Below are 26229 nucleotides of genomic sequence, written 5' to 3'. Positions count from 1 at the left end.
ATGTCACTCTGTGGATACTGGTCTTGTTTGTTTTCCGTATTGATTTATCTCTGTAAATTCATTTAAAGCCGAGACCATTCTAATTCTGAAATTTACAATTCGCATGGCAATAAATAAATTTGCTTTCAATGAAGTGGTCAGCTACGTTTTAAAATTAGATTTTGGATCTAATCTCCAGGGATCTTGCTTACAGCTTTGATAGTTGTAACTTTTCTGGTGTTGTTTCCATGGAGATGTGCGCAATGTTCCACAGTAGGCATAAACTTATGCATCTCCATGGGGACAAGCCTGTGACACAACCGGGCCGTTACAGGTCTGATCTGTGGAGAGGCGAGCCCGCTCTCAGTAAGAATGCAGCTTTTTCAAGGTAGTGATGAAATAAGTCTAATTAAATGAATGCTAGATAGACAAGTTTAATGCCACTGTTGAAGACTCACGGAAAAGTATTAACATCTCCATGGAAACAAGCAGGAGGCAGATCCCCTACCCGAAAGGTTACATAGTGCATCTTTAAGTGAATGATTAAGTTCATCATTGTTTAGTTAACCATTACTGCAAATTCATGTCTCAAGGAACAACAACAACAACAACAACAACAACAACAACAACAACAACAACAACAACAACAACAACAACAACAACAACAACAACAACAACAACAACAACAACAACAACAACAACAACAACAACAACAACAACAACAACAACAACAACAACAACAACAACAACAACAACAACAACAACAACAACAACAACAACAACAACAACAACAACAACAACAACAACAACAACAACAACAACAACAACAACAACAACAACAACAACAACATCATCATCATCATCATCATCATCATCATCATCATCATCATCATCATCATCATCATCATCATAATAATAATAATACAGCATTATTGGTCCTGGGGTCTTTGGTACGTTTGTATTATGACAGATCGAAAATAAAGTATATCACAACATTACTCCAACATTATCATCAATACCACTCTAAATATAGTTTGGAATATTGCATTTGGAGGATGCAGCCATAAAACCCCTCTCACCTTGGCTTTAGCGGGCAGTGACTCCCTCTTGGACGCCTGCTGTGCCAGTGTCTCCAGGTTGATCTCCTTCGACGCCCTCCTCCTCCTGCGGGTGCTCTGGATCACTCCTCCGGTACTCGCCTGGCCCTCCGCTGCCCTCTGCCCCGCTACGGCTACTCCATTCTGGGGCATCTCTGTGGTCGGCGACTGGCCCTCTCTGGATAACCTCCTGGATCTTCTCGGCTGGGCTACAGGGGCTGGATTCAAAACATTTTCAGACACTTTATCCGTCACCATTGCTTTCACAGACACATCAAGCCGTGGCTGCTCTGCGTTCTCTTCCTTTTTGATTTCTTTTTGACCTTGGTATCTCACAAACTGTTGCTTGGGCTCTACTTGCATGTCCTGTTGTATATTCTGCTGGCTGATTTGCTGGCTGGGCTGCATGTGTCTCTCCTGCATGCGCTGTTGTTGATATTGCTGCATTTGCATTTGCTGTTGCTGGAGATGTTGATGGATTTGAATTTGTTGCTGATGTTGCCTTTGTTGTTGTTGTTGTTGTTGCTGCTGCTGTTGTTGCTGCTGTTGCTGCTGCTGCTGCTGCTGCTGCTGCTGCTGCTGCTGCTGCTGAATTTGATGGAGAAGCTGCTGCTGTTTTGGTTGCTCGGCGTAACTCGGCAGACTTTGCATTGCTTTACTTTGTGGGAACCCCGTGTAGTACCCCGTATTGAACTGTGACTGCTGTGGCTTACTCTGTCTGAAAGTCTGGAACGGTTGCAGCATTGGCGCTTGTAAAGTATGGGCTTGCTGCTGCTGCTGCTGCTGCTGCTGCTGCTGCTGTGGTTGTGGCTGTTGATAACTTTGTACCTGGTGCATAGGTTCCCACTGTGTATTGTCCCTAAAAACATCTTGCATTTGGGTCTCAGTTCCCATAGAAATCCCTTCATGCACTCCTTTGTGAAACACCTGCCCCCTCATGTTCACTCCTCCTATATACGAAGGGAAGCTCTGGCCCCATCCTGCCAGCTGGGGTTCCTGGCTCCAACCTGGTCCTTGCATGGCCTCCTGGTGCATCCACTTCATCTGAGCAGGCTGTTGTTGGTAATGTCCCAAATTTTGTGGCGCTTTTTCTGGATGATATAGTGAAGATGTGGCCGCGTTTAAGTCTGTGTGGTTGGAATCCAAAGTTGGAGGACCCATGCCGTAGAAGACGTCGCTTTGGTGCACGGTTTCTTTCATGGTTGTTGCCCTGTGCTTCGCCGGCTTGTTTACTGGAGTAGGAAGGCTCATGGCTGACAATTTGAGCTTGCAGAAAAAAGGGATTGGGGAGTTCAGGCGCTGTGTGCGGTGGAGATTTCCTTTAGTTTTAGCAACCAATGGAAAATAAACTTAGTAAAGAGTATGAAGTCTTGGTCCAATCAGAGGCGAATGCAGATGTCCATCTCCGTGGTCATCATTACAGCAAAGGTCCCTACAACAACACAATTGTGAGTTAACCCAAACCACAGCTATGAATGGCCTTGAGTAATATGGAAACGAAGGCCTACAAAACCAAACTGAGATTCTTTTATAGGCCAACACATGTTCACCCAGAGTGTTCCTCGTTTTGTTGTCCTGCACAGGACAACTGCACATTCAGGCCCTTGCTCCTATTCCCACTTATTCATAGAATATACCACATGTTCAATGATGCAACACGAACTATATAAAGTAATATTTACATAGAAAACATTATAAATATGTTATAGAAAGGGCTTCAAGGCTGCAACTAACAATTATTTTAATAGTGGACTAATGCAGCGATTACTATAATTATGTTGTGATTCGTTGATAAGTCAAATCACTATTTCAGACATTATAACTTAAACAAATTATTACCCAAATAAAGATCGAAATATGGTGACTGAAGGCTTCAAGATAGATCATATTCACAAATAAAGTGAAATATTGATGAAAATTCCAAAGTATTTTTTCTCTTTAGACATTCTGATCAAATATTGGCACTGTGTTGGTTATAAAAGGTCAACATATATGATCTTTTTATCGTCGACTAGTCAAGATTAGTCATTGCAGCCCTAATTGTCCTCTTTTTGCAATAATTTGACGTGGTCACCCTAACCACATGGTCTAACGCCTCAAAGAGAGCGTGCACAATAATACAGAAAATACATAAATGTGCTTTATTGCGTAGTCAGAGATTCTTCAAACCAGGGTCCCGGCCACCGCTGGTGATGATTCTGGTATTAATGGCTTAGTAAACGCATAATTATCTGCAATAGGTAAAGTATAGACAAACCTATAACCTATATTTGAACGTGAACAGATAAAAGTGTCGTGTACAGAGAATCCCCGTCTGGCGTGTCAAGAAATACAGGAAGCAAAAGTGCTACAAAGCGCCTTAGCCACACTTGTTGTGTTAGAAGTAGCTGCAATAAGGAAGCGAACAGTGAGAAGTGCAGGCGTAAGTACGGGGGGTAGAGCCCGGACAGTGAGGCAGTGACAGCCCGTACCTGGTCGGCGGTGCACGGAGCTCTGCGCGTAAAACCCTGTGGGAAAAGTCCCTCCGGCATCATCCGAAGTAGCCTCTTGCGCGCACCGCCATGTACGTACGCCAGCGCCCTCTCGCCAACTTTCTATCGAGTTTCAAAGTGCGACAATATGGCGAAGTGGAAGCAGAAGAAGAGAGGAGTTTTAACGAGCGGACGAAACCAAAAGGGGATCCGCAATCGCTGTGTGCACGGCCGGGTGGGGGAGGACAAGGCTGAACGCGCACTTCAAAGATGTGTGCACGCCGTGTCAGTAAAAAACCGTGCACTTCCAGGAAAACAAGTCCACAACTTTTCTTCCCCACATCAGCGACTCCTGAAAGACCGTGCGTCACCGCTACTGTCCAGCCGTTTGCGCAAGTCTCCCGACGCCCGCCCGACGCACGTCCACGCTCCCGACGCGAACCCCTGACAATGTGCGCGCGCGGCAAGTTGCACGGTAAAAAGCTGCGTAAGGAATATAAAACAAGTTATGCGTGACCCCCAAACGCGCCGCCTCACCCCAAAACAGATCAACTCACATCCTGTTGTCCAATCCTGATGACGGGCCACTCCTGTCACTGTATCCGTGTGCGCTCGGTTCGACCACGCTGCTGTCCGCGGGAGGGCGGGGTTAGTCGCGGCAGAAGCCCGAGCAGCTGACACATGCGCCACTTGTCACTTGAAAATGAAAGCCCCGGGGACGGGGGCCAGTATGGGCTGCGGGGGCCAGTGTGGGCTGCGGGGGGCTGCGGGGGCCAGTGTGGGCTGCGGGGGGCTGCGGGCTTACGTCTCAGTGGATCGGTGATGAATGAACAGGCAAAGACGACCCAAAAATAGACTATGCATTTCAAATCTGTAGGTTTTATGGCCTATACCTTTGTTATTGATTAAGATAAGATATCCCTGTATTGTCCACACATGGGGAAATTTAATTGTTGCAACGCAGGTAGATACAGAAGAATAGGACAGATAACTTATAGGAAGTTTGAAAAACACTCTTAATAGAAGAACTCTTATAAACAAATAAGAGTTAGATGGTGTGTGTGTGTGTGTGTGTGTTTATTTGTTTGTTTGTTTGTTTATTTGTGACTGGCTTTGCCTGGAATGGTCTAGTATGTTTTTAAGCAAGCAATCTTTAATTTATTAAATTAAGATATTCAATTGCCAAAAATATTTGCTTTGGTGGATAACAAAAGGTTTTCCACCTAAAAGACGCAGTATAAATGTTTGGATACTAGTTTACTTACATTATAGGCCTATGGTTTTAATTTCGTACTTCTATTATACATTACATAGATTATGATTATCATGATAATTTTGATTATGATTATTATTGCTGTTGTTGCTGCGGTGATAACAACAAATAATGGCTTTCATATGGATAGATCCAATAATTGAGGTATGAATCATAAACCAGGTCAACAACTCTGCAATCTGACCGTTAAACTGTATCAAATATTATTTGGCAATAGTATGTTGAGATGTCATCTGAAATCCAGCAATCATCTCTCTCAGCAACCCCTATTTTACACGGCAACCCCAACATCCTTCTACTTGAAAAAATTAAAAGGAAAAATATATTTGAAAACCACAAAGCAAAAAGACCAAACAGGGGATTCAGATGTGCTAATGGTCAAAAGACATACAGTTAATGATGAGAGAAAGGCTGATGGAGCAGGGGACTGTTGCCCAGGTGCACTGGCCAAAGGTTCATATTTCCTTTTTTTAAGCTATCATAAAGTTACTACACAAATTGGTCTTTGGTGACTAAGATTAAAAAGAATATGTCGGTGTAATCCCTCATTCGTCCAGGCGTGTTCCATAGTAGACAACTGAAGCTTTTTCTACTATTAAAAAGAATAATAATTTGTTGTGTGCTGATACTTTTATAGTGTGTAAGCCCAGTAGAACCAAGGTAAGCGCTCTAAAAATCGTATTTTTTTACATCACATTAAGACAGCCTTTTTTGTCTTGAGTACCCCCTAAGTAGCATTTGTCTTGCACTCAAGAACCCCATAACTTAGACCTACACTAGTATATTGTCAACAAAGAAATGTTCTTTATTCAAATATTATTACATGTCATCTTATGTAATCTGAAACCATACAGCCCCTGGTACGTGCTGGAGTACCCCCAGGGTAACACTGGCATATACTATAACTATCTCTATATTGAATACAAGCATACGTTCATCTTAGTGTTGGTCATGTCTTCCCTTTTTCATTTGATCATTACGTCCTTATTCCCTGATTATAACCAGTGCAACCGCCACACGAAATAGCAGGCTTCTTCCTCATCTCCTCTTCATTAAACCCCTCGCCCACGTCCCCTCTGTAGGGCCCACGTCCCCTCTGTAGGGCCCACGTCCCCTCTGTGGGGCCCACTGTACGTGCTGTGCGTCTGACTCCCTAGCCTGTCCCTCATGTGTCCCCTGCAGATCCACAATGTTGAGGATGCAGAAACGTGCGAGCCAATCAGGAGCCAGGATCACCGCTACGTCACAGCGGCAGGCAGAACTCGCACGAAGCCCCCATCTATTAGCAATTAGCTTTAGCTGCACGTAGCAATGCCCCTCTAGCACTGCCTTATTCACTCAAATCAGGATGGAATAAACCACCAAAGCACTCCGGGGACATGGAGGCTGCGTATTTTATTCACTGCAACTGTAAACGCAATAGTTCGACCGGGCGAGGTAAGCACGGAGCAATGTTATCCAATTGTAAACACGCTACTCGGTTAGCTTTGTGAGCGTAACCCCCGCAGCAGCATCCGCCGCAGCGCCAGCCAGTTAGCCAGATTAGCCTTCTCAAAGCTCATTATAACCCTTGACTCCCGCTTCCGTAAACTCTCGCTTCAACGGGGACGGGGGGAGCGGCGGTGGCAACGAGCGGAACGCCAAACAATCTCGCCTGGTGATGACCGGGAGGACGGGAGTGTTTAGCGTCCGATCGGAGCCTTGGAGACGAGCCGCGTAAGCAACATTGTTCTGTGTCTGCAGGGCTCGCTCATCACGTCTGTAGCGCAGTGTCAGGTAAATCAGGATTAAATGACAATAATTGGAGGCTGTAGATTCATAAATGCATGCTTGTGTGAGGCGAGGCTTTCTGTCTAGTTAGAGAAGAGTCTGCGATGATGAGTTGGTGAAATGAATCTCTAACTACTACTTTGTTTGCATATTACATAATTATACCCATAACATGGTTAGTTAACTGTTAACTATTTCTACCATTCCAATATTGTATAGTTCTTTTATATCGTGGCTGTTTTCTATCCCTATACGTTTACTCTGATTTTGAAATGTATAAGAGCATTTCTTTTACATTCTTTGTGTCATTGACCTATGTTATGGCTCATGTGCTTTTGACAATAGGTACATTTTAGAGCTGCCTGCCACGATAATTGAGCTATTAAAAAAATAATCATTTTTGATCAGCTTTATTTGGACTATACATGCCAAAACACCTTTTAATAAAAAAATATTAAATAAAAAGTAAGAATAAACAAATCCTTACCCCATCTCTAAGGGAGCAGCCAGCTACCCAGCGGAGGAAACTCATTTTGAATGCTTGTATCTGCAATCTTGTCCTTTCGGTCATTACCCAAAGCTCATGACCAAAGGTGAGGGCAGGAACGTAGTCTGACCGGTGAATCGAGAGCTTTGCCTTTCGACCTAGCTCCTTCTTTACCACAACAGTCCGATGCAGTGACTGCAGCCGGTGCACCGATCCGCCTGTCAATCTCACGTTCCATCCTTCCTTCACTTTTGAACAAGACCCCCAGATACTTGAACTCCTCCACTTGGGGCAAGGACTCCCCACCCACCTTGAGAGGGCAAGCAACCTTGAGAACCATGGCCTTGGATTTGGAGGTGCTGATTCTCATCCCAGCCGCTTCACACTCGGCTGCAAACCGTCCCAGTGCATGTTGCAGGTCTGGGTTTGATGGAGCCATCAGGACAACATCGTCTCCAAACAGCAGAGATGAGATCCTGTGGTCCCCAAACCGGACACCCTCCGACCCCTGACTGCGCCTAGAAATTCTGTCCATAAAAACTATGAACAGAACCGGTGACAAAGGGCAGCCCTGGCGGAGTCCAACATGCACTGGGAACAGGTCTGACTTACTGCCGGCAATGAACACAGCTCCTGCTCCGGTCATACAGGGACCGGACAGCCCTGAGCAAAGGGCCCCGGACCCCATACTCCTGGAGCACCCCCCAAAGGACACCCCGAGGGACACGGTCGAAAGCCTTCTCCAGATCCACAAAGTACATGTGGACTGGTTGGGCAAACTCCCATGAACCCTCGAGCACCCGATGGAGGGTATAGAGCTGGTCCAGTGTTCCACGACCGGGACGAAAACCACTCAGCTCCTCCTGAATCCGAGGTTCGACTATCGGTCGGATTCTCCTCTCCAGTACCTTGGAATAGACCTTACCCGGGGGAGGCTGAGGAGTGTGATCCCTCTCTAGTTGGAACACACCCTCCGGTCCCTCTTCTTGAACAGAGGGACCACCACCCCGGTCTGCCAGTCCAGAGGCACGGTCCCCGAACGCCACGCGATGTTGCAGAGACGTGTCAACCAAGACAGTCCTACAACATCCAGAGAATTTAGGTACTCGTATCTTATCCCGGAGCCACCAAGGAGTTTGCGAACAACCTCAGTAACGTCAGCTTGGGTGATGGACGAGCCAGCCTCTGAGTCCCCGGTCTCGGCTTCCTCTTCGGAAGACGTAACAGTGGGATTAAGGAGGTCTTCAAAGTATTTCTTCCAAACGTCCGACGACATTCCCAGTCAAGGTCAGCAGTTCTCAACCCGCACCGTAATTCGTGTTGGTGAAGCACTGCTTTCCCCCTCCTGAGGCGCCGGACGCTTTGCCAGAATTCCTTTGGGGCCGACCGATGGTCCTCCTCCATAGCCTCCCCGGACTCCTCCCAGCCCCGGGTTTTTGCCACTGCGACAGCACAAGCTGCGGTCCGTCTATCCTGCAGATACCTGTCAAAGAAGCCTTCAGTCACCATAATTCAACCTTATGACAATGTATTTAAAAGTCTCCAAAAAAAAAAAAAAAGATAAACTTCACATGCACACATCTCACTAAAAGTGAGATGTGTGATTTTTAGATTTGTTTTATTTGGAAGATGATTAATTTAACGATGACTTTAATTTCTGAGTGACTGTGTAATGTGTTGTTGTTGTTGCTTTTAAGGGCGGCTGGCAGCCAACTGCAAAGGTGCATCTATCGCCACCTAGTTTATTCTTGAGACTTTCTTCTCCCCCTGTGTAATGCATTCTTCTTCTTTGGTGTTTTATGGCGGTTGGTGTGTTACATTACCGCCACCTACTGCAGTTGTACATCGTAGACTTGAGACGTTGGACATTTGAACGTTTAGACTTCTTCATCTTCTTGGGTGTTTTATGGCGGATGATATCCAAGTGTTACATTTCTTCTTCTTCTTCTTCTTCTTCTTCTTCTTCTTCTTCTTCTTCTTCTTCTTCTTCTTCTTCTTCTTCTTCGTCTTCGTCTTCGTCTTCGTCTTCGTCTTCGTCTTCTTCTTCTGTGTTACTTTTAATGGCAGTTGACAGCCAACTGAAAAGGTGCATTTACCTACTGTAGTTGTACATCTTTAAAGTATGTGTTTTGAGCTTTACCGTTAAAAAAAAAAGGAAAAAAGATTAGTTGTTGTTTTATGGCGGTTGGTATCCAAACGTTACATTACCGCCAAACTTTATTCCTTAGACTTTATTCCAGCTGGCCTTCTTCCACCAGTTCTTAAAAAAAAAAAAAAATTGCCTGTTGGTACTCAAGTGTTAGAATGTTGGTACTTTGTGACATCTTAACTTATTCTTCATAGCCTACCCAATCCTCAGCCGGGAAGAAGAACTTCTAAAGAATACAACAAGGTCTGAAGAATAAAGTCTGGCGGGAATGCAACACTTGGATGCCAACCGCCATAAAACAACAACAACAACAACAACAACACAACAATCCTCAGCCTAAAAACTACATCCCACAAAAGTCCAAATGCTCCTTGGCGGCATCTCACTGGTGGAAAACAGAAACAGGTTAAACCTGCAACAAAAGTCAAATTCACATCCTCAGACTCCAGTGGCAAGGCAAGTTTATTTGTAGAGCACAATTCGTACACAAGGCAATTAAAAGTGCTTCACACAACAGGAAAAATTGCATTCCAATACAGAAATCACAAAACAGTTTAAGATATAAAAGAAAAGATTGCAAAGAAAATCATTTCAGTCATATGCACAGCTAAACAAAGCTGTTTTTAGCTTAGATTTGAACATTGACATTGTCAGAGTAGAAGCCTGTCTCACATTTTCTGGAAGACTTTTCCAGATTTTAGCTGCATAAAACTGAAACACAGATTCCCCATGTTTAGTCCTGACTCTGGGCACCAGCAGGAGGCAGGTCCCTGAGGTCCTCAGAGTCCGAGATGGTTCATATGGAAACATGAGGTACTTTGGTGCTAGGCCATGGAGAGACTTGTACACAAGCAAAGCTGCTTTGAAGTCTATTCTCTGAGCCACAGGGAGCCAGTGCAGAGACCTGAAAACAGGACTAATGTGATGGTACTTCCTGGTTCTAGTCAGGACCCGAGCAGCAGTGCAATAGAAGTGCAATCAGCTGATCAATGTAGTCAAAGAAGGGTAACAAAGGCACTTCTCGCACAAAGCCATGTTCTTCTTTGCTGTTTTATGTCGGTTGGTATCCAAGTGTTACATTACTGCCACCCACTAGCTGAATGTTTTATTTGTTCAGGATCCGTCTTCAAAGTTGTGATTTTTCCTATCTTTTAGAGTGGAGAGGAATATTGGTGCTATGTGACGTCATGGCAATTGTACAGAATATGGCCATGCATTACGCAGTCACTCACCATTGCTTCTTGCCATTGGACAGCATCTATTTGTCTTTGGAATCTTAGTTAGCCTTTTTTTCTGAATTTTTCTTGTCAAACCCTCCAAATGTGTGACCAATTAGAACAAAATCAGACTTCTCAAATAAAATGTTGTCATCTGACATTTCGATAATCAATCAGATTATTGAAATGTCTTCCCTACAATTTAGCTTATTTTTTGAAGTGCATTTGAAGGCAATTTCTTTTATATTCTTTTTTATCATTGACCTGTCTTGTGTCTCGTAATGTTATGTGTTTTTGACAATGATAAGATCGAATGTAGTTCACAAGGGAACGTTTTAGATTTGGCTGGTATAGTATAGTTTTTCTGTCAGCATAGGCACGGCCAATACATATTTCCGGTTATACCTCATAATACACTTGAGATTGTTTTCACCCCATCAGAGACCTGTTTTGATGACGCTGCCCTGTCACTAGAGCCTGTGCCCTTGTGGAACTGTATAACTGCACTGCTAACTGTGTGTCCTCTGCAGCTCTGGGTGCTCGGTGCTGATGCTCGGTGCTGATGCCAGCTGCAGCCTGTAGCTCAACACTTTGGTCGCTCTCAGGATGAGTGGAGCTGTAGAGCACACAGACATCCTGTCAGTGTCAGACGTGGTCAGGGACCGATGGAAAGTGGTGAGTGCATGTCACACATTTAGGCATTATTTTTAAATGAACAGCAGCTTATGTGTTTGATTTAATTTGATGGAGGTGATCAAATGGAGGTTTATATTTTGATTATTGTTAATTGTTTAATGTCATCTTCAAGTAATCCATGTGTCCCAATGGGCTATGTAATAAAAAACAAATAACTTGCCAACTGTAACCGCTATCAACATGTTCTTAAATTCACGAGGCTGTGAAGTGCTGTGTGTTAATGTTGCAGTGGCCATTTGTTTACATCATAATTTAAAAAGATATCTGTATAGTAGTCTGCTAAAATTTGATTCAGGTCTAAAGTCTTACTTTAGGCTGAACTTTTAGTTTGACAGGCTGTATTATGAGCATAGTATTAGTAAACTTAGTTATTATTAGTAGTACTAAACTTCTGAATTAGTTTAGTTGGAGTTTTTGTTAGTCAAATAAAAATGGACCATGTGAAATGCTGTTATGAAGCCTGTCACATTGTGAGTTTGGGCTGCTGTGTTCTCAGATAAGGAAGATTGGCGGCGGGGGCTTTGGGGAAATCTACGAGGTGCTGGACCAGTTGACCCAGGCCACCGTGGCTCTGAAGGTGGAGTCTGCTCAGCAACCCAAACAGGTGCTCAAGATGGAGGTGGCTGTGCTCAAGAAGCTGCAGGGTGAGTCTGCCTAGAGTTTCTTTAATTAGCTCCAATCAGAACAAAGGAAATCAAGTTACTATTGTTCACACTGACTTGCCATAGTAGCTGCAGAGCCTTGAGTTGAGAGACCCTTAAAGGGCTTATGCTGGCTTAATGCCCTTTATATTATGTAGTGTATTGTAAACTCAAACATCTGAGATGAAAAGTCATAACTTTCTGCATTTTGCAAATCATTTTGTTGTGTTTAATAGACTGCCAGTTTCATGCAAACAGGCGCATTTCTTGTTAAGAATCATGGGAAAACAACAAAAGAGTGGATATGTATGCACACTGGTCTTTTCTTTCACCTGTGGCTACATGTACCGGGAGAGTGATGTGCGATGGAGGCAGCAGAGAAAAAGCTGTCTGAGCGGCGCACAGAGGCTGCGCAGAGGCAGAAGTGACTCGCTTGATCCAATTTGCCTCAACAGACGCCAATTGAAAATGTCAGCTCTGCAGCGCCCGATTCATACAAATATATTTGATTGAAGTATTTCGAAGTGCTTTTATTCTCACCGCAAACACGCGCGGTAAAAGTAGGTCAGCCTGAGGTCATCTGCTTTCACATCTCGCCCCGCACCAGTAAGTGCTCCGAGACCACCTATTTTAAGCACTCATGCAGCAGCCATGTAATGTTCTCCAGATTGTGACTGCCATGTTCACACTGGCCGTAACGCACCGCTCTCTGAGCGAAAGCTCCATTACGTCGACTAGGGCTGCAGCTAATAATATGTTAGTTATTGATTATTTTCTTAATTGAGTAATTAGTAATATTTTTTAACATTCCTTTTTGAATAAGGAATAACCAAATAAGGTGTTTCTGCTTAAAATAACACATTTAATTCTTAATTCCACCAAATTGTTGCGATAACAGCAACGCTTCACTTCACCAGTCCAACTTGTCACCTGACTGTCTTTGTAAAAAGTTACAGTAGCTATGAATTACCGTAATTTGCGTTTTAGGTCACATAACTTGAAATAAGAAACTTGTTTGTAAAACGTAGTTAGTGATACTGAGGCCCTCTGTGCTTTTCACACAATGAAACTCTGCTTCCCTGTCACACTCAAAAGTGCAGTTTAAATTAAATGTGTAAATTAAACAAATCATAGAGGCAATAAAATGATGATGGAAGCTTTTTTGCAATAAATGTATTGTTTTAGCCTAACGTCGACCTAATTAGTGGCAATGTGAAAATGACCAGACTCAAGTGGTATGTAACTTAACATTAAAATTAAATATTTGCAAAATGTGGAGTCATTGTAGCCGTCTTACTTAATCATACATTCCCACACGCACACTGGAAGACATAATTTTATACTTTTCTCTCACATTTAGGAGAGTTTGTTTAATCCAAGTTATTACTCGTGTTGCACCGAGAGGTGTTCCTGCTTCGCTCTTCACACCTGGCCTCTCATCAAACACAGGTGAAGGTGGGGCATTTCCGCGGTTGGATGTGTCTTTGTGTCTTAAAGGGATTTTGTTGGAGGTGGGCGTGTCCTCTCCATAGATCCATTGAACGCATTGATTAATCCATGTTTTTGCTCCAACCTTGTGAGCTCTGATTGCTGAGTTAATTTAAGTCTGACTGGGTTTACACTCAATCCAGAGAGAAGTCGCGCTGTAAGCCTTGCTTTGCTGAATTCCTTTCTTAAACAACCCTCAGAGGCCTGTTGCAAGAATCTTGTTCAAACCAGTCTTGATAAAACTTTAGGGTGCGTTTACGTTTGCTCATTCGCCTCAAAAATTGGGACTAATCCAGGACTAAACCCGAATCCAAAACTGGACTAAATCAGGGCAAAATAAAGACTTGGATCAGGACCAAATGACGTCCTCATCAGGACTTAAATGGACTCAATTTAGGACCAAAAAACATTAAGTGTGAACGCACCCTTAGGTTCATGTGTTGCTCAGCCAATGAACGAAGGAATGAAACAACTGATGGAGCTAACTTTGTCATTTACCACTGGGTGAAGATGAAGAAGGAGTATTAATTGTTATTGTGTGTGTTTTTAATGCTTGACCGAAAAATACAAAATGCATGATATATTACTCACTCCTAAAACGCACTTTTCGTTCAATCTCATCTACCCAAAAATATATTCAGTTTGATAAAATGATAATAAAATAATAACACATGTTCTGTTTTTAGGTAAGGACCACGTGTGCCGTTTTGTGGGCTGTGGCCGTAATGACCGCTTTAACTATGTGGTGATGGAGCTCCAGGTAGGCTCCTGCGGCTCTGTGTGAGTGAGCTCTTCATCTGATGTGAATGCTGATCGTTTTTGTTTTTTTTAATGTGAAGGGGAGGAACCTGGCAGACCTGCGCAGAACAATGGCACGAGGCACGTTCTCCGTCTCCACCACTTTACGTTTGGGCAAGCAGATTCTGGAGGCCATTGAGAGCATCCACTCGGTGGGCTTTCTGCACCGCGACATTAAGCCTGTATGTTCACCCGCACATTATTCATTTATTCATATCTGTGGAAGATATTTTTTATACTAGGGAGAGAATGGAATTTGTTTATTTTTAATCTGAGACATAAAACTAAATCAGAAACGGTCTCTCCCTCTGTGTGCTGCAGTAAAGATGTATTAGCCAGTTACTTATATAGTGTTTGATCTTGTGTCCTTCTGACCCATTCTGCCTGTGTGCTTGCAGTCGAACTTTGCCATGGGGAGGCTGGCCAGTACCTGCCGATGCTGCTACATGCTGGATTTCGGTTTGGCTCGACAGTTCACCAACTCCAGCCAGGAAGTGCGGCCGGTAAATCCTCATAAATCTGCTGCCATTTACAGTCGGACCAAACTATCTACGTCTGCATAGCTCACACATAGACAAGAATATATATACTTCAACTAAAATGTAATGATATGAACTGACAGATTATGTAGTGTTGTAATTATTATCACAAGTGTTTTGTTTTCTGTTTACACTTCATTATTACATTATATTACAACAATGATGTATCAAGTTATAATAGTAATAGTTTTGCTTAAGACCTCTAATCTTTACCTACTTTAATTTAGTTTTATTTTAGTGTTTAATTAGAGTGTCGTTGGGGTTAATTGAAACATTGAAGCCACTGCATAACATTTCAGCCAAAAACAAAAAAACATCCGTTCTTACTGTGAGCAGACTTGCTTCTCCACAGACCTGACTTGTACCTTAGCCTGGTGGCGGTTATGCCACCTTCTTGTCTACTCGCTTTACTTGGGATGTTCCACAGAATGGCATTAAACATGTCTCTCTCTGTGTCCATGGAGAATGTTCTTAAGTATGGCGCTATTATGTGATGATGTCAACTCTTATTTCTGGGTTCAGTCTTTTTCAATTTAATGGCATTTTGTTGATTTTAAACTGCTCCGAGGCTTTGAACAAAGCTGTTAAAGAATGTAACACTGCTCAAAAATAATCTGTGACCTTCCTTTTGAGATAATGTTTAGACATAAATGATCAAATAAAACGTTCCATTAAAGGACACATATTATGCTAAATTACCTTTTTGGAGCTTTTAACCATGGACATTGTACTTGGCTTCATTCATACTAGTCTGATGAATCCTGGTTAGAAAGTCCTCTCCCCTCTGAAGGTCAAAGCCTTGAGGGCTTCTGCCCTGTTTTTAAGTCCATAAATCATCACCAGACTTGTTCTAAGCAGTTCTGCTTATCATGGTGATCATGGTTACATTAGCCTGTTTGAGAAAAGCTAGCATTTGTTTATCTTACCTATGTAATTCCCAAACGTCAGTTCCTGGTGTGGGAAACGTCTGAGTGATATAAAGTTAAATTTTGCAATTATATTTATCCTAAATCTGGGCCATTGCCTTTTGTTCATACCTTTGTTTTGCTTTACTCTTTTTATTATTAATGCCGCTGCTCAGAGGCGCAGCCCATCGCGTTTAAAAGGCTTTAGAGATTTGGTGTGAACCGGGAGAGCACAGTGCTAATGTGAATGCTATCAACTTGTCCTTCTAAAAAGGCAGAAATCGACATCTGAAAAACACAGGTTTATATTAAAAAGAAGACCAAATTAATTTTCTAAGTATAACGTGAATGCTTTCTCTCCTGCAGCCTCGTCCAGTGGCAGGCTTCCGAGGAACAGTCCGATATGCCTCAGTCAACGCTCACAAAAATAAAGTAAGTGTCAACAAGAGTCAAAGGACTTTTCTCTACAAACCAGTTCTAAAGCTTTCAATGACATGTGCATGATTCAGCTCAGAGCTATGTTCCTCTGACTGCAAAACGTACATTTTTTAGTGTATCTTGTTGTTAAATGTGTCTGTCATTGTTTCATACCGACAGATCCAGTTATTACAGAAATATTAACTAAAGCCAGGTCAAAACATCTACACTTTGACAGTTAAAAGGCTACCATCGATTTCTAAGATACTTTCCACCTCAATATTAAAACTAGACCCATGGGTGTCAAAGTGAAAAATTAACCACTGTTCACAAGAACCAAGAGTTTAGACCCAAGAACAGGTTATTTACATTTGATGAAGAGTTAACACAACCTAACGACTTAGAAAACGAATCAATACCCCAATACACACTTTGGCCATATTCCAGGTCAGGTCAGGACGTCTATAAAAGTGAAATTACCCTGTGACGTCCGTTTTTTATGTGCATTCAAACAGGATAAGAACACTCGTAATCTACTTGTTCTCACTTGCTTTATTCCTGAAGTATCAGATAATCACATTGAAAATTCCAATAATCGTTATATTCATTCATTTCACCAGCAATTCCGTTTTTGCTGCTACAGCCCCTAGATCCAAGATTTGCATTAAACATACTCAAACATTTCTAAAATGTTGCTTGGTCTTCCAAGGGTTGTACTTCCAGGTCATGTCTTTATTGGAGTTTAGTTTTTGATTCAAGAAAAATTGCTTTGGAGAACGTTCTGTTGCTAAATAATATTATAAACAGACACGCTTGGTACAAATGCATTTTTCCTTTTGGTCAATGTTTATCGTACACTATCCCTGTGTAAATAAATACTCTACCATTTTGAATAAATATTAGCTTCAATGCAAAAACAGCCCGAATCACAGACTTGAGCTGTCACACAGGACTGGAATCACCTGAGGAAGTTAGCTGAATTACTGTAGATAACATTTGGAGGAAGTGAAGGACAAGAAACACTATATTTGCATGTACTTGCAGGAAATGGGGCGCCATGACGACCTGTGGTCTCTGTTCTACATGTTGGTGGAGTTCACGGTGGGCCAGCTCCCATGGAGGAAAATCAAGGATAAGGTACAAGACAAGGATTAGAATGTCATGGATTTGTGTTTTGGGACTTGCATTCATCTGAATACAACAACATTCCACCTCACACATCATTCATGGCTTTCATTGCCGTCCTCCCACAGGAACAAGTGGGAAACCTGAAGGAGACGTACGACCACCGGCTGATGCTCAAACAACTGCCCTCAGAGTTCAGCACGTTCCTGGACCACATCTCTACTCTGGACTACTTCACCAAACCCGACTACCAGGTCTGCCCCTGTGCCCCCGTGTCCACCCCCTCTGTCAGAAATGTGCTGACCCCTGCGCTTTGTGCTGGCCCCTGACAGCTCCTGACGTCCGTGTTTGACAAAGCCATGAAGAGCCACAATGTGCTGGAGAACGACCCGTACGACTGGGAGAAGTGTGACGCTGAGGGCCTGCTGAACATCACTGCCGCCAGCACCACCCAGCAGCTCACCAGACTCACACCTGCATACTTAGGGTAAGCACGGACACAGAGGAACATCGCCATCTGTCGGATCGGGATCACGTCCTGAAGTTTGTAGTTCAAAGTTATAAGGTCAGATTCCACAAAGATCCTCTGTGTGTTGAGATGACGAGAGAAATCATTAATGTTTTAAATGCGGAACTATATTTGTAATTTTATTTTGAATAGTCCTGTAATGTAGGTATACTTATTCCTTCTTCCACAAATATTTTTCGAAAACCAATCTTACAACCAAGTACTAAACCCGTTTTTATCCTCTTATGCTAACACCCACAAGTAATATCTGGAAGCAGTATGTTGCAGGATTTTCCACCTCAAAGTTGTTATATTTATGCTGGGGATAATACAGATGTCTGCTTTACATCAGTATCACTTTTTTCACATTTCTGAGCCTCAGTGAGAAGTGGGACAGGTGACAAAGGCTTCAATGCTTCAGAGCGGGTCCTCGAGGCCGCCCTGTACCCGTTTTCCTCGGGAGCTCCTGCGAGACTGTGGCGTCTTGCTAGCGTAGCGTGACTTTGACCGCTGCGTCCTGTTTGTTCTCAGAATGGCCAATGCGTCAGTGCTGCCCGGCGAGCTGCAGAGGGAGAACACTGAGGATGTGCTGCAGGGAGAGAGGCTGAGCGATGCAGATAACTGCCCCCCCATCCCCATGCCCACCGCTGGGACCCCCGCAGGAGACACGTGGGATCACTCGGATCGCAACCGCAACCACAAACAAGCTGCACAGCCCGTCATCAGGAAGGTGGGTCATTGCAAGTGGTCATTTCGACTTGAATATTGTGCTTCTCCTACTAAACTGATCTTGGTCACCTCAAGCAGAATATTGTATAGTTACTGGCCGCTTACCGAACTTGTAGTACAACATTTTTCCCCAAAGAGATAAAGTGAAAGCAGACATTTATGGGGAAAAACTAGACCACTGCGTACTGTCTGCATCATACAATGAAGTTAACCTGTCTTTTTTGTGACTGTAAATGTTGCTAATCTTATTCTTATGAATTGTTTTGTTTAATTATGCATTTACATTTATTTGTTAAATATGCATTTACATTTACCCAAATAAACAGGATATACAAACTTTGTTAGACTTGAAATTTGTTGGTGTCACAGCTAAGACTTTCTGCAACGTCTTTTTCTTAACTGTTATACATTGGGAACAGGGCCTTTGAAAATAAAATATAAACAAGCAAAATGTGACTTTTTAAAAAATGTGCTAAACTATTTCCTCTGTGCTGCAGGTGGTAAGTGAGGACGAGCACAGTCAGAACCAGGGGAACCAGTCCCCCAACACAGGCTCCATGCAGAGCTCCCCTCGTAGGGTCCGCTCGGAGACCATGTTCCTGGAGAGAGCGGCCCCTCTGCTGCGGAGGATCAGGCATAGTCAAAGCCTAGCCTTTGAGAAGAGGCTGACCCCGGAGCCCAAGCCCACCATCGAGCGCTTTCTCGAGGCATAGTCAGTATCACAGCACAATTCAACACAATTACAAATCAATTACAACAAAAATGCTACATTCTACTACGTCGGTGTAATCCCTCATTCGTCCAGGCGTGTTCCATAGTAGAAAAAGTAAGACCCACCCATTGGGAGGAGCCTTCCATTGGGAGGAAGGCTCCTCCCAATGGGTGGGTCTTACCACAGAACAGTATTAATATCGGAGTTCTCGATCTAAATTATTTTATTGACAATGACTCTTGGATGAGAGTCGAAACGTCTATTTTTTCAAACTGAGTCCAGATGACTACAACTGAAGCTTTTTCTACTATACATTCTACTACATACTACTGTGTACTCCTATGTACTACCACTAGGAGGCAGAACATAGAGCGCTATTGACTTGTCAGTGTTTTAGTCAGTGGTTCTTGAAATATTTATTTATTAGGAATTTACCTTTTTTAAATCAAATTGATTAATACTTATAACTAGATTACACTATATATATATAAATAATAATAAAATGCAGATTACAAATTAAAGAGCCTTTTATACAGTATAAATTGAGTTGAAATGTTGTGGTTGTTTTCCCTGTTCATTCACTTTCTGTGTATTGTAAATAAGTTGAAAATGTCTCTCTGGTCAGCCTGGGTAAGCAGCGTCCTGTCCTGTTCCATGTGGGAGAGAAGTCCATCCCAGAGAGGGAAGCTCAAACTGGGGCAGAGGGGAACTCCGGCACAGCCACCCCAGACCCAGAGGAGGGAGCGGCCAGCAGTGGCTTTGTGGCCCTCAATCTCAGCCCTGTGCCACAAGAGGGCGACAGTCAGGAGTGGGTCATGTTAGAGCTGGAGCAGGGCTCTGCAGCCAAACCCTCAGGAGAGGCTGTGAAGGTGCTTCTTACCACTGCTTCTTATTACTATCCAGCTCTTTCAATGTATGTTATGGCCTTTGCTGACGATACTATCCACACTTTGACGATGAAGGTGGATAAACCAGGAGGAACTGCCACTGGGGATGCAGAAACCCCGGGGGGACATGTCGTTGTCCCTTCCAGTCCTGTCCTGTCCCCCATGTCTGTCCCTGGGACCTGGCTGATGGGGCACCGCAGGCTGCCCGGCATGTTAGGACACATGCCAGCTGTCATCATGGGCCGCAGCCTGGAGCAGGTGGGCCAGGGACACTTTAAATGCTCTAAATTCATATCATTGTTGTGGTGTCTGTAAATGTAAAAATATGTCCCATAAATGTAAATATTATAATAAAAATAATTATTATTAGTATTATTATTCATTTTCAAAACAACATTCAGGTCAGAATTATCAATACTGATATTACTACAATAAACTACTATTACGTGCTAGTGTTCCTGTTAGTGATGACACTCACAGCTCTTTTAAAATGATCTAAATCTGTTCAGAGATGTTCAAAGGACTGGCTCTTTTTTCCATACATTTTGAAAGAGTCAAGAGTCGCTGTAATAAAAGTAAAGGCTGTGACGAGTGATACACTTGTATTTCGTCATAGTAAAACATTCTTATTGGTGGAACAGTAAATAAACATGTTGGTATTATGAAATAGTCTTAATATATAATTATGTGTGGACTTAATTCCCACATGGTGTCGTACAGGCCTAATAAAGTAAAGGTGTATTAGGGACTACTGTTTAGGAGTTTGTCAGTATTGTGCAAAAGATTCTCGTCATATTTCACAAATATAAATGCTGAATTCAAGAACTGAGCAGTCAAACAGTAGAGCAATAACATTTTCAATCTTCCAACTGCATTCTTTGCTACGGCTCACTGCCTTTTGTTCGTGGCTCACACACCGAGCTTGTGTCCAGTCCGCAGCTCCAGAGGGCAGTGAAATCCTGTAGCTCTGCCTAATCCATATTTTTTCTTGTCAGTCATCCAGTGGAGTGTCCCAGTCCCCAGTGCAGGACAGGAGCGACATCATCCCTCTGGAGGCTCCCCTGGCTAAATCTGAAGAGGATGAACCTGCAAAAGACCAAGAAAAGAGGCAGGAGCTGACGCCCACCAAGAACCCCACATTTCACCTGACCACAGAGCGCGACCCAGAGAGCGACTCGGGCCTGCCTGACCGCTCCTCAGAACCCCACCAGCAGCCCCTCCCTGAGACCCCAGGGGGCGCTGTGGAGAGCACGGTCACTGTGTCCTCCTCTCCTCCGCCGGCTCTTTTCAGAAGAACAGACTCGCCCACCTCGCCCAGACTGAGCCGTATCCCTGTCAGAGACCCGAGCACCCAGCTGGACTCTCCGAGTAAGGACCTGGTCCACGAGAGGCACAAGCGCTGGAGCAGCCCCCTGCACGGCTCCCCCACACACTCCCCCTCCCCCTCTCTGTCCTGTGATAACTTGCCCTCGGCCCTGCCCCGGGACAGGCTGTCGTCAGAGCGAGAGGAGCTGCTGTCCCTCAGCTCCAGCTCGGGCAGCAGGAGTAAGATCCCGAGGCCTGTCAGTGCCACCTTTGTGTCGGAGCAGCTCAACACAAAGTTCATGCCCAGACCGCCTCCAGGCCGGCCCCCAGTGAGAGTTGGGGCCGACAGCAACTACAGGTACGCAGCACTCACCGAGGGCCAGTGGTATGAACACTGGTCGCCCCTTTCTCGCTTTTAGTTAACACGCTATTATTGTATTATTGTATAAGTGTTACATAAATAACATAGCGCTCAGTTTCTTTACCAGTGTTAGATTGTATTGACCATTTACGAATTGAGGATAGGCATCTGGGCCATATGGTGCTAAGAATGTTCTCACAATTTTTTGTTTGGTCATGATTCCTACAGTGTGTTTGTTTGATTATGAAGCGACATTAACCTGATATGCCTTATGGAGCTCATATCTACTGTATCTGCTGAATCAAGTTTGATAAATTATAGGTGGTACTGACCAAAATTAATATCAATGTTTTTGAGAGTATCCCAATAACGATCTGAATATATATTTAACTATTGAAAGAAAATGCTAATATATTGCCCCACTTGAGCCCCTCTACCCAAGATGCACACTGACCCTGGACACTTGTGTGCTATTTTCCAGAAGACGGCATATCCGGATGCGAGCCTCCAGCACCAGCGATGCAGACTTCCTGTCTAGTCTGACTGCTCTGGTGCAGGATAGAGCAGGACTGCTGCTAAGCCCTCCTCCCCGCCCTCGGAGCTACCTGCAGCGCTCTCTCAGCTCCTCCCCTCCACCCCCACCCTCCGCACGCACCTACCCAGGGTCCCCGCCGCCACATGCCCAGGACAGAGCCTCCACAGTGGGGGGGCAGTGGGGCCAGAGCTCCCCTGGCAGGAGCCCAGGCCTGGAGATGAAGACCAAAGCAGGCCGGTGATGGAGCGGAGGATGGCATGTGTACAGAGCAGTATTAGCAAGGGAATGTACTGTATGTAATGTAAAATGTACCATAATTTGTATTTATTTATTTATTTGGTGTTAACTGCGTCTCTCACAAACCCTCGAGCTGCATTCATGTGCTGTCGGAAACTCCAGGACAGACATTTTCTAATCACGAAGAACCAATGTACCATTTGACAGCCTTCAATTACATTTGTCTCTGAGACTCAGGAGCTCTGGGTTTGGGATCCAAAGCTTTTTTATTGGGAGCCACATGTAAGAGCTGTGCAATTATTGAATTTAAATCATGATTAAAATTATTCTACCTATAAAATTCCAACATTACAAAAAGTCACTTATCTAATCTAGTGACTTTGAACACAAATCATTATCAATAAATAAATAAAGCTGTTTTTCCTCTACTTTGACAGCACATGAATTATTGGTCCGGATAATCATGACCCAAATCAATTTTTTTCTCAGATTAAAGCATTTTATTACACGCTGAAAAATATATTAAGTGGAGGACTTTGCAGTGAAACTGTCGCATGCTCCTCCATCAGCTCTAGTTTAAAGCAGCATAACAGTGTATACACTGAAAATGAAGAACTCTTTTATGTTTTAAGTATTCTAGCTGTTGATAGATCAAAAAATTCAAAAATCATAACCTGTTAAATATATCTCCCCAGTTTTAGATGTCGGTGCATTATTATTGAAATATACTTTTAAAGGCCTTGTCTCGTTTTCCACTTTTGTTGTTGTTATTATCTGCACATAATAAGGCCAGATAATGTTCATTCAAAAAATGTATTCTATTTTCTTTAAAAAAAAAAAAAAAAAACCTATATATTTTAAACAAACACTATGTTTTAAATGTGAATTTGTTCTCGGTGCACTTTTTATTTTCCATGGCAGCTCCTCCGTATTCACGATGCCACATGAATGCAGCTTTTTTAATGAACACTAAATATGGGGGAGAAAAGATAATTATGTTGCCAACGTGACCTCTCATTTCACTATGAATCTCCACTTAGGCCTAAAGCAAGACCAAAAACCAGATGTAAATGTAGATATACCACCAGAAGAAACGCTTTATCACGCACTAGTTATAGACCCATGAGACTTCTGTAATAAAGACTGTAATAGGTCTAAAAACAAAACTAAAAACAATATCAAACTGATGCCTGTGTTGCTGACATTCCATGAAACCAAAAACACTAACCCATTCAGGATGAACTTAACTCTTACAACAAAAATTTGACAAAAACTTTAAATTGTGACAATAAAAGCTCCAAATATAAACCAAACCAGTTCTAAAAGATTTGGAGTCATTCAGATTTGACCACTTCTGATCTGTATTCAGGTTTGGTCCTGGTTTAGTCCAGATGTTGTCCTGTTCTTGTTGGGGGGTTCGTGGCCAGGCATGCAGTCTCTTCTGATTGTAGTATTAAACAAAGACATTAGCATATCATCATGTTGTACAATGCTTTTGTCATGCAAAAGGACTAGTCAAATGGACATGTAACGAACACATCTATGTATTGTAAATGCATGATATCACAACCAATCTTTTTTTTTTATTGTTTTATCATTTATTATTTGTACAAATCAGCTGAGGCATCTGTATTTTACTAACTGCTTCTGATAATACTAGGTAATGTAGACCACCTGTTTTGTGTGTTTCTTTCATACAAATGTAATTACAACAGAGGGGGTCACTATGGAGGTGTTTGCCAATCAAGTACAGAAAATGGCCTCTTGGATGAGAAGAAAGACTCTTCACCTTAAAACAGTCAAAGTGAAAAGTCTTTAACATTTTCTCTTACATTTTGTTTGTATGAATCTGACAACTCTAGAAATTAGATGTTGGTGAACATAGGGTTGCACCCACGGCTTCTTGCTGTGAGGAAAATTGTGGGATAATAATAATGAAATATAGTAAGACAGTTATGCTTGGGAATGAGTATCCATATAAGAGTCGTCATAGCAGTTATGGCTTTAGTCTAAAAGATGTAAAAAACAGTTGGTATTGCAGGTTTAAAAAAGAGCAGATTGTCTAGGGTCATCTGGTAACACGCTGATGGAGTCCTCCGCTTTCCCACACAGAAGACAGAGCATAGTGTACTCCTGAAGCACAAAACAAACATCAGTCCAACTACTACTACTACACACTGTACATCTGTGATAGCCATGCCTCTTACCTGATACTCATCCACCACAGAGAACGTATACTCATGTCGGGCAATCACATGGTCACAGTTTTTGCAAACGTCTGAAAAAAAGAGATTGTAGTATTATCATTTTACTGCAATAATTAAATGAAAATGTAAACATTGCCTTCACATAAGATCAATGTGTCTACTCGCTTGTTTTTGAATAACATCAGAACATCCAAAGAGATCAGTATCCTGAGTCGTGTTTGGGGTGATATTTTTCTCCCAATGGTAAGTATCACATGGTTTTATCCATCTGAAATGTGCCTAAACATGTCTTTAAATGTCTTGGTCAAGGATCACAAGAATCATGGTCAAAGTATCACACTTCAAGGGTCATTTGAAATGTTTAGATTAACTAAAAACTGGACATGAACAATTGTGTTTTATTGGTTTTCAAAAGAACACAGAAGGTTCTATTTTTTTCTCCACTTTAGGCAAATTGAGGTGGAAGTTAGAAGTTGGAGTCAGGAGTCAAGAGCATGTCCAACTTGTCCCATTAAAAGCCCCAGAAAACAAAGAGCCTCATGCCATCTGCTTCTGCAAAGCCCACATCTATCCATCAAGCAAAAACAAATGGCAACAAGCAGCAGTGGTGTGCGTGGATGGATTGTGTTTGTGGCATGTCTTGTTTGTAGACTGTGTGGATGGATACATTTCCTTGTTGCCACTGGCTGCCAAATAATTGCCACTCTGGTTCTGATAAAGAGTTGAAGAAGGTGGGAATAGACTGAAAATATCTCTGTTCAGATGACACCACTACCCCCTGTATCCCTGCAGTGTTAAATTAAGAAAAGGACAAGAACAGAGTTGGGTAATGGACCATGATCAGATTCAACATTTGTGTATTTGGTTTTAAAACAGTAATATTAGATGGATGTAGGATTACTGGCTCCTGTGGGGAAGGTTCAGACAGATTACACTCACGGTCGTATGTGACAATCTCCTCTCCATCCTCATCCTCTGTGGTCTTGTTACTGATGAGCACAAAGTCTCTCTGGTGACAGTTGCCACAGCCCTGGTAGTTCATCAGGTACGAGCCATTCTCCAGACATGTATTACCCTGCAGAAAATATGGACACGAATTGATGTTGGGTTTCATATGGCATTACAGTATCCAAAATGTAGATGTCTTGGGGTGATTGCTATCCATCTTTGTAATTAATTACTGGTCCCTTATACACACTACAATGACATTTAGCCAGAAATAACCAGGGTAAATAGATTGTTTTCACTATATCACCAAAATGGGACATTATTCATTCACACATTATATCAGATGCCAGGACCTAAATCCACAGGAAGGTCATAACAAGTTTTAGTGTATTTCCTGTGCAAATGTGTTACAAAATAGAGCGTGTGGACATAATTCGAGTCTATCTTTTGTGTATTAACGAGTAAAAACAATACATTCATGCCGTTTTCTTTTATCTTACCCTGTCTGGATACTGTTTATGCACGCAGTCGTTGCACATTGTAATATTTGAGCTTTAAAAGGGCCAAATCCTTTTAGCAAATCGCACCCTTTCGTGCCCAAAAATGCCAGCCGTGCCGTAAACTAGATATATAAATGGTCTGTAACACTTCACCGCTCCTATTTTCACTTACTGTCCTTTATACGTCTGGAAAACATGTCCACCACTACACTTCCGTTAGATTTGGAGCTCTACGATTGGCTGGCGGG

The 26229-nt window shown here is 42.8% G+C and overlaps 3 protein-coding genes across 7 annotated transcripts in view; 1 reads left to right on the top strand and 2 right to left on the bottom strand.

The window, feature by feature from the left end:
• The window catches only part of mideasa (mitotic deacetylase associated SANT domain protein a), an 18546-nt gene extending 14795 nt beyond the window's left edge, over positions 1-3751 (bottom strand). For all 3 annotated transcript variants that reach the window (XM_072456283.1, XM_072456439.1, XM_072456363.1), the window contains exons 1-2: positions 3548-3751; positions 1059-2508 (exon numbers count right to left, since the gene is read on the bottom strand). In XM_072456283.1, coding sequence (XP_072312384.1) covers positions 1059-2327 — 1269 coding nt within the window. In that variant the 5' untranslated portion in view covers positions 2328-2508; positions 3548-3751. The remainder of the gene's footprint in view (positions 1-1058; positions 2509-3547) is intronic.
• Positions 3752-6074: 2323 nt separating this feature from the next.
• On the top strand, positions 6075-24464 carry ttbk2b (tau tubulin kinase 2b). Of its 3 annotated transcripts, none has more exons than XM_072455871.1 (16): positions 6075-6257; positions 10974-11118; positions 11636-11783; positions 13955-14028; positions 14108-14248; positions 14465-14569; positions 15877-15942; positions 16972-17064; positions 17181-17306; positions 17385-17539; positions 18092-18290; positions 18787-19001; positions 19627-19870; positions 19964-20146; positions 20884-21551; positions 22036-24464. In XM_072455871.1, the coding sequence occupies exons 2-16, from the start codon at positions 11050-11052 to the stop codon at positions 22328-22330; spliced, it is 2781 nt and encodes a 926-aa protein (XP_072311972.1). In that variant the 5' UTR covers positions 6075-6257; positions 10974-11049; the 3' UTR covers positions 22331-24464. The 3 variants fall into 3 exon arrangements, with proteins under 3 accessions (XP_072311972.1, XP_072312149.1, XP_072312065.1); XM_072456048.1 differs by lacking the exon at positions 6075-6257 and adding an exon at positions 6306-6536; XM_072455964.1 differs by lacking the exon at positions 6075-6257 and adding an exon at positions 6306-6596.
• On the bottom strand, positions 23097-26128 carry churc1 (churchill domain containing 1). The gene is made up of 4 exons (XM_072456160.1): positions 25982-26128; positions 25473-25608; positions 24534-24604; positions 23097-24459 (listed from the first exon to the last, which is right to left on the bottom strand). Exons 1-4 carry the CDS (start codon positions 26018-26020, stop codon positions 24370-24372), a joined length of 336 nt encoding a protein of 111 aa, XP_072312261.1. The 5' UTR covers positions 26021-26128; the 3' UTR covers positions 23097-24369.
• Positions 26129-26229: the final 101 nt, after the last annotated feature.

Source organism: Eucyclogobius newberryi, unplaced genomic scaffold (assembly GCF_026437365.1).
Source record: "Eucyclogobius newberryi isolate DKJ021-1_F unplaced genomic scaffold, fEucNew1.0.hap1 SCAF_1, whole genome shotgun sequence".
Taxonomy (NCBI): Eukaryota; Metazoa; Chordata; class Actinopteri; order Gobiiformes; family Gobiidae; genus Eucyclogobius; species Eucyclogobius newberryi.
This window is presented reverse-complemented; position numbering and strand designations above follow the sequence as displayed.

What these genes read in the sequence shown, in the direction of transcription:
- churc1 (XM_072456160.1), bottom strand. Translation starts at nt 26,020, where the DNA reads ATGTGCAACGACTGCGTGCATAAACAGTATCCAGACAGG. An exon ending in GGAGATTGTCACATACGACC is followed by an intron (nt 24,605 to 25,472) that starts GTGAGTGTAATC and finishes TCTTTTTTTCAG; the next exon opens with ACGTTTGCAAAAACTGTGAC. An exon ending in CTGTGGTGGATGAGTATCAG is followed by an intron (nt 24,460 to 24,533) that starts GTAAGAGGCATG and finishes TTTGTGCTTCAG; the next exon opens with GAGTACACTATGCTCTGTCT.
- ttbk2b (XM_072455871.1), top strand. Translation starts at nt 11,050, where the DNA reads ATGAGTGGAGCTGTAGAGCACACAGACATCCTGTCAGTGTCAGACGTG. An exon ending in TGTGCTCAAGAAGCTGCAGG is followed by an intron (nt 11,784 to 13,954) that starts GTGAGTCTGCCT and finishes TTCTGTTTTTAG; the next exon opens with GTAAGGACCACGTGTGCCGT. An exon ending in CCAGCCAGGAAGTGCGGCCG is followed by an intron (nt 14,570 to 15,876) that starts GTAAATCCTCAT and finishes TCTCTCCTGCAG; the next exon opens with CCTCGTCCAGTGGCAGGCTT.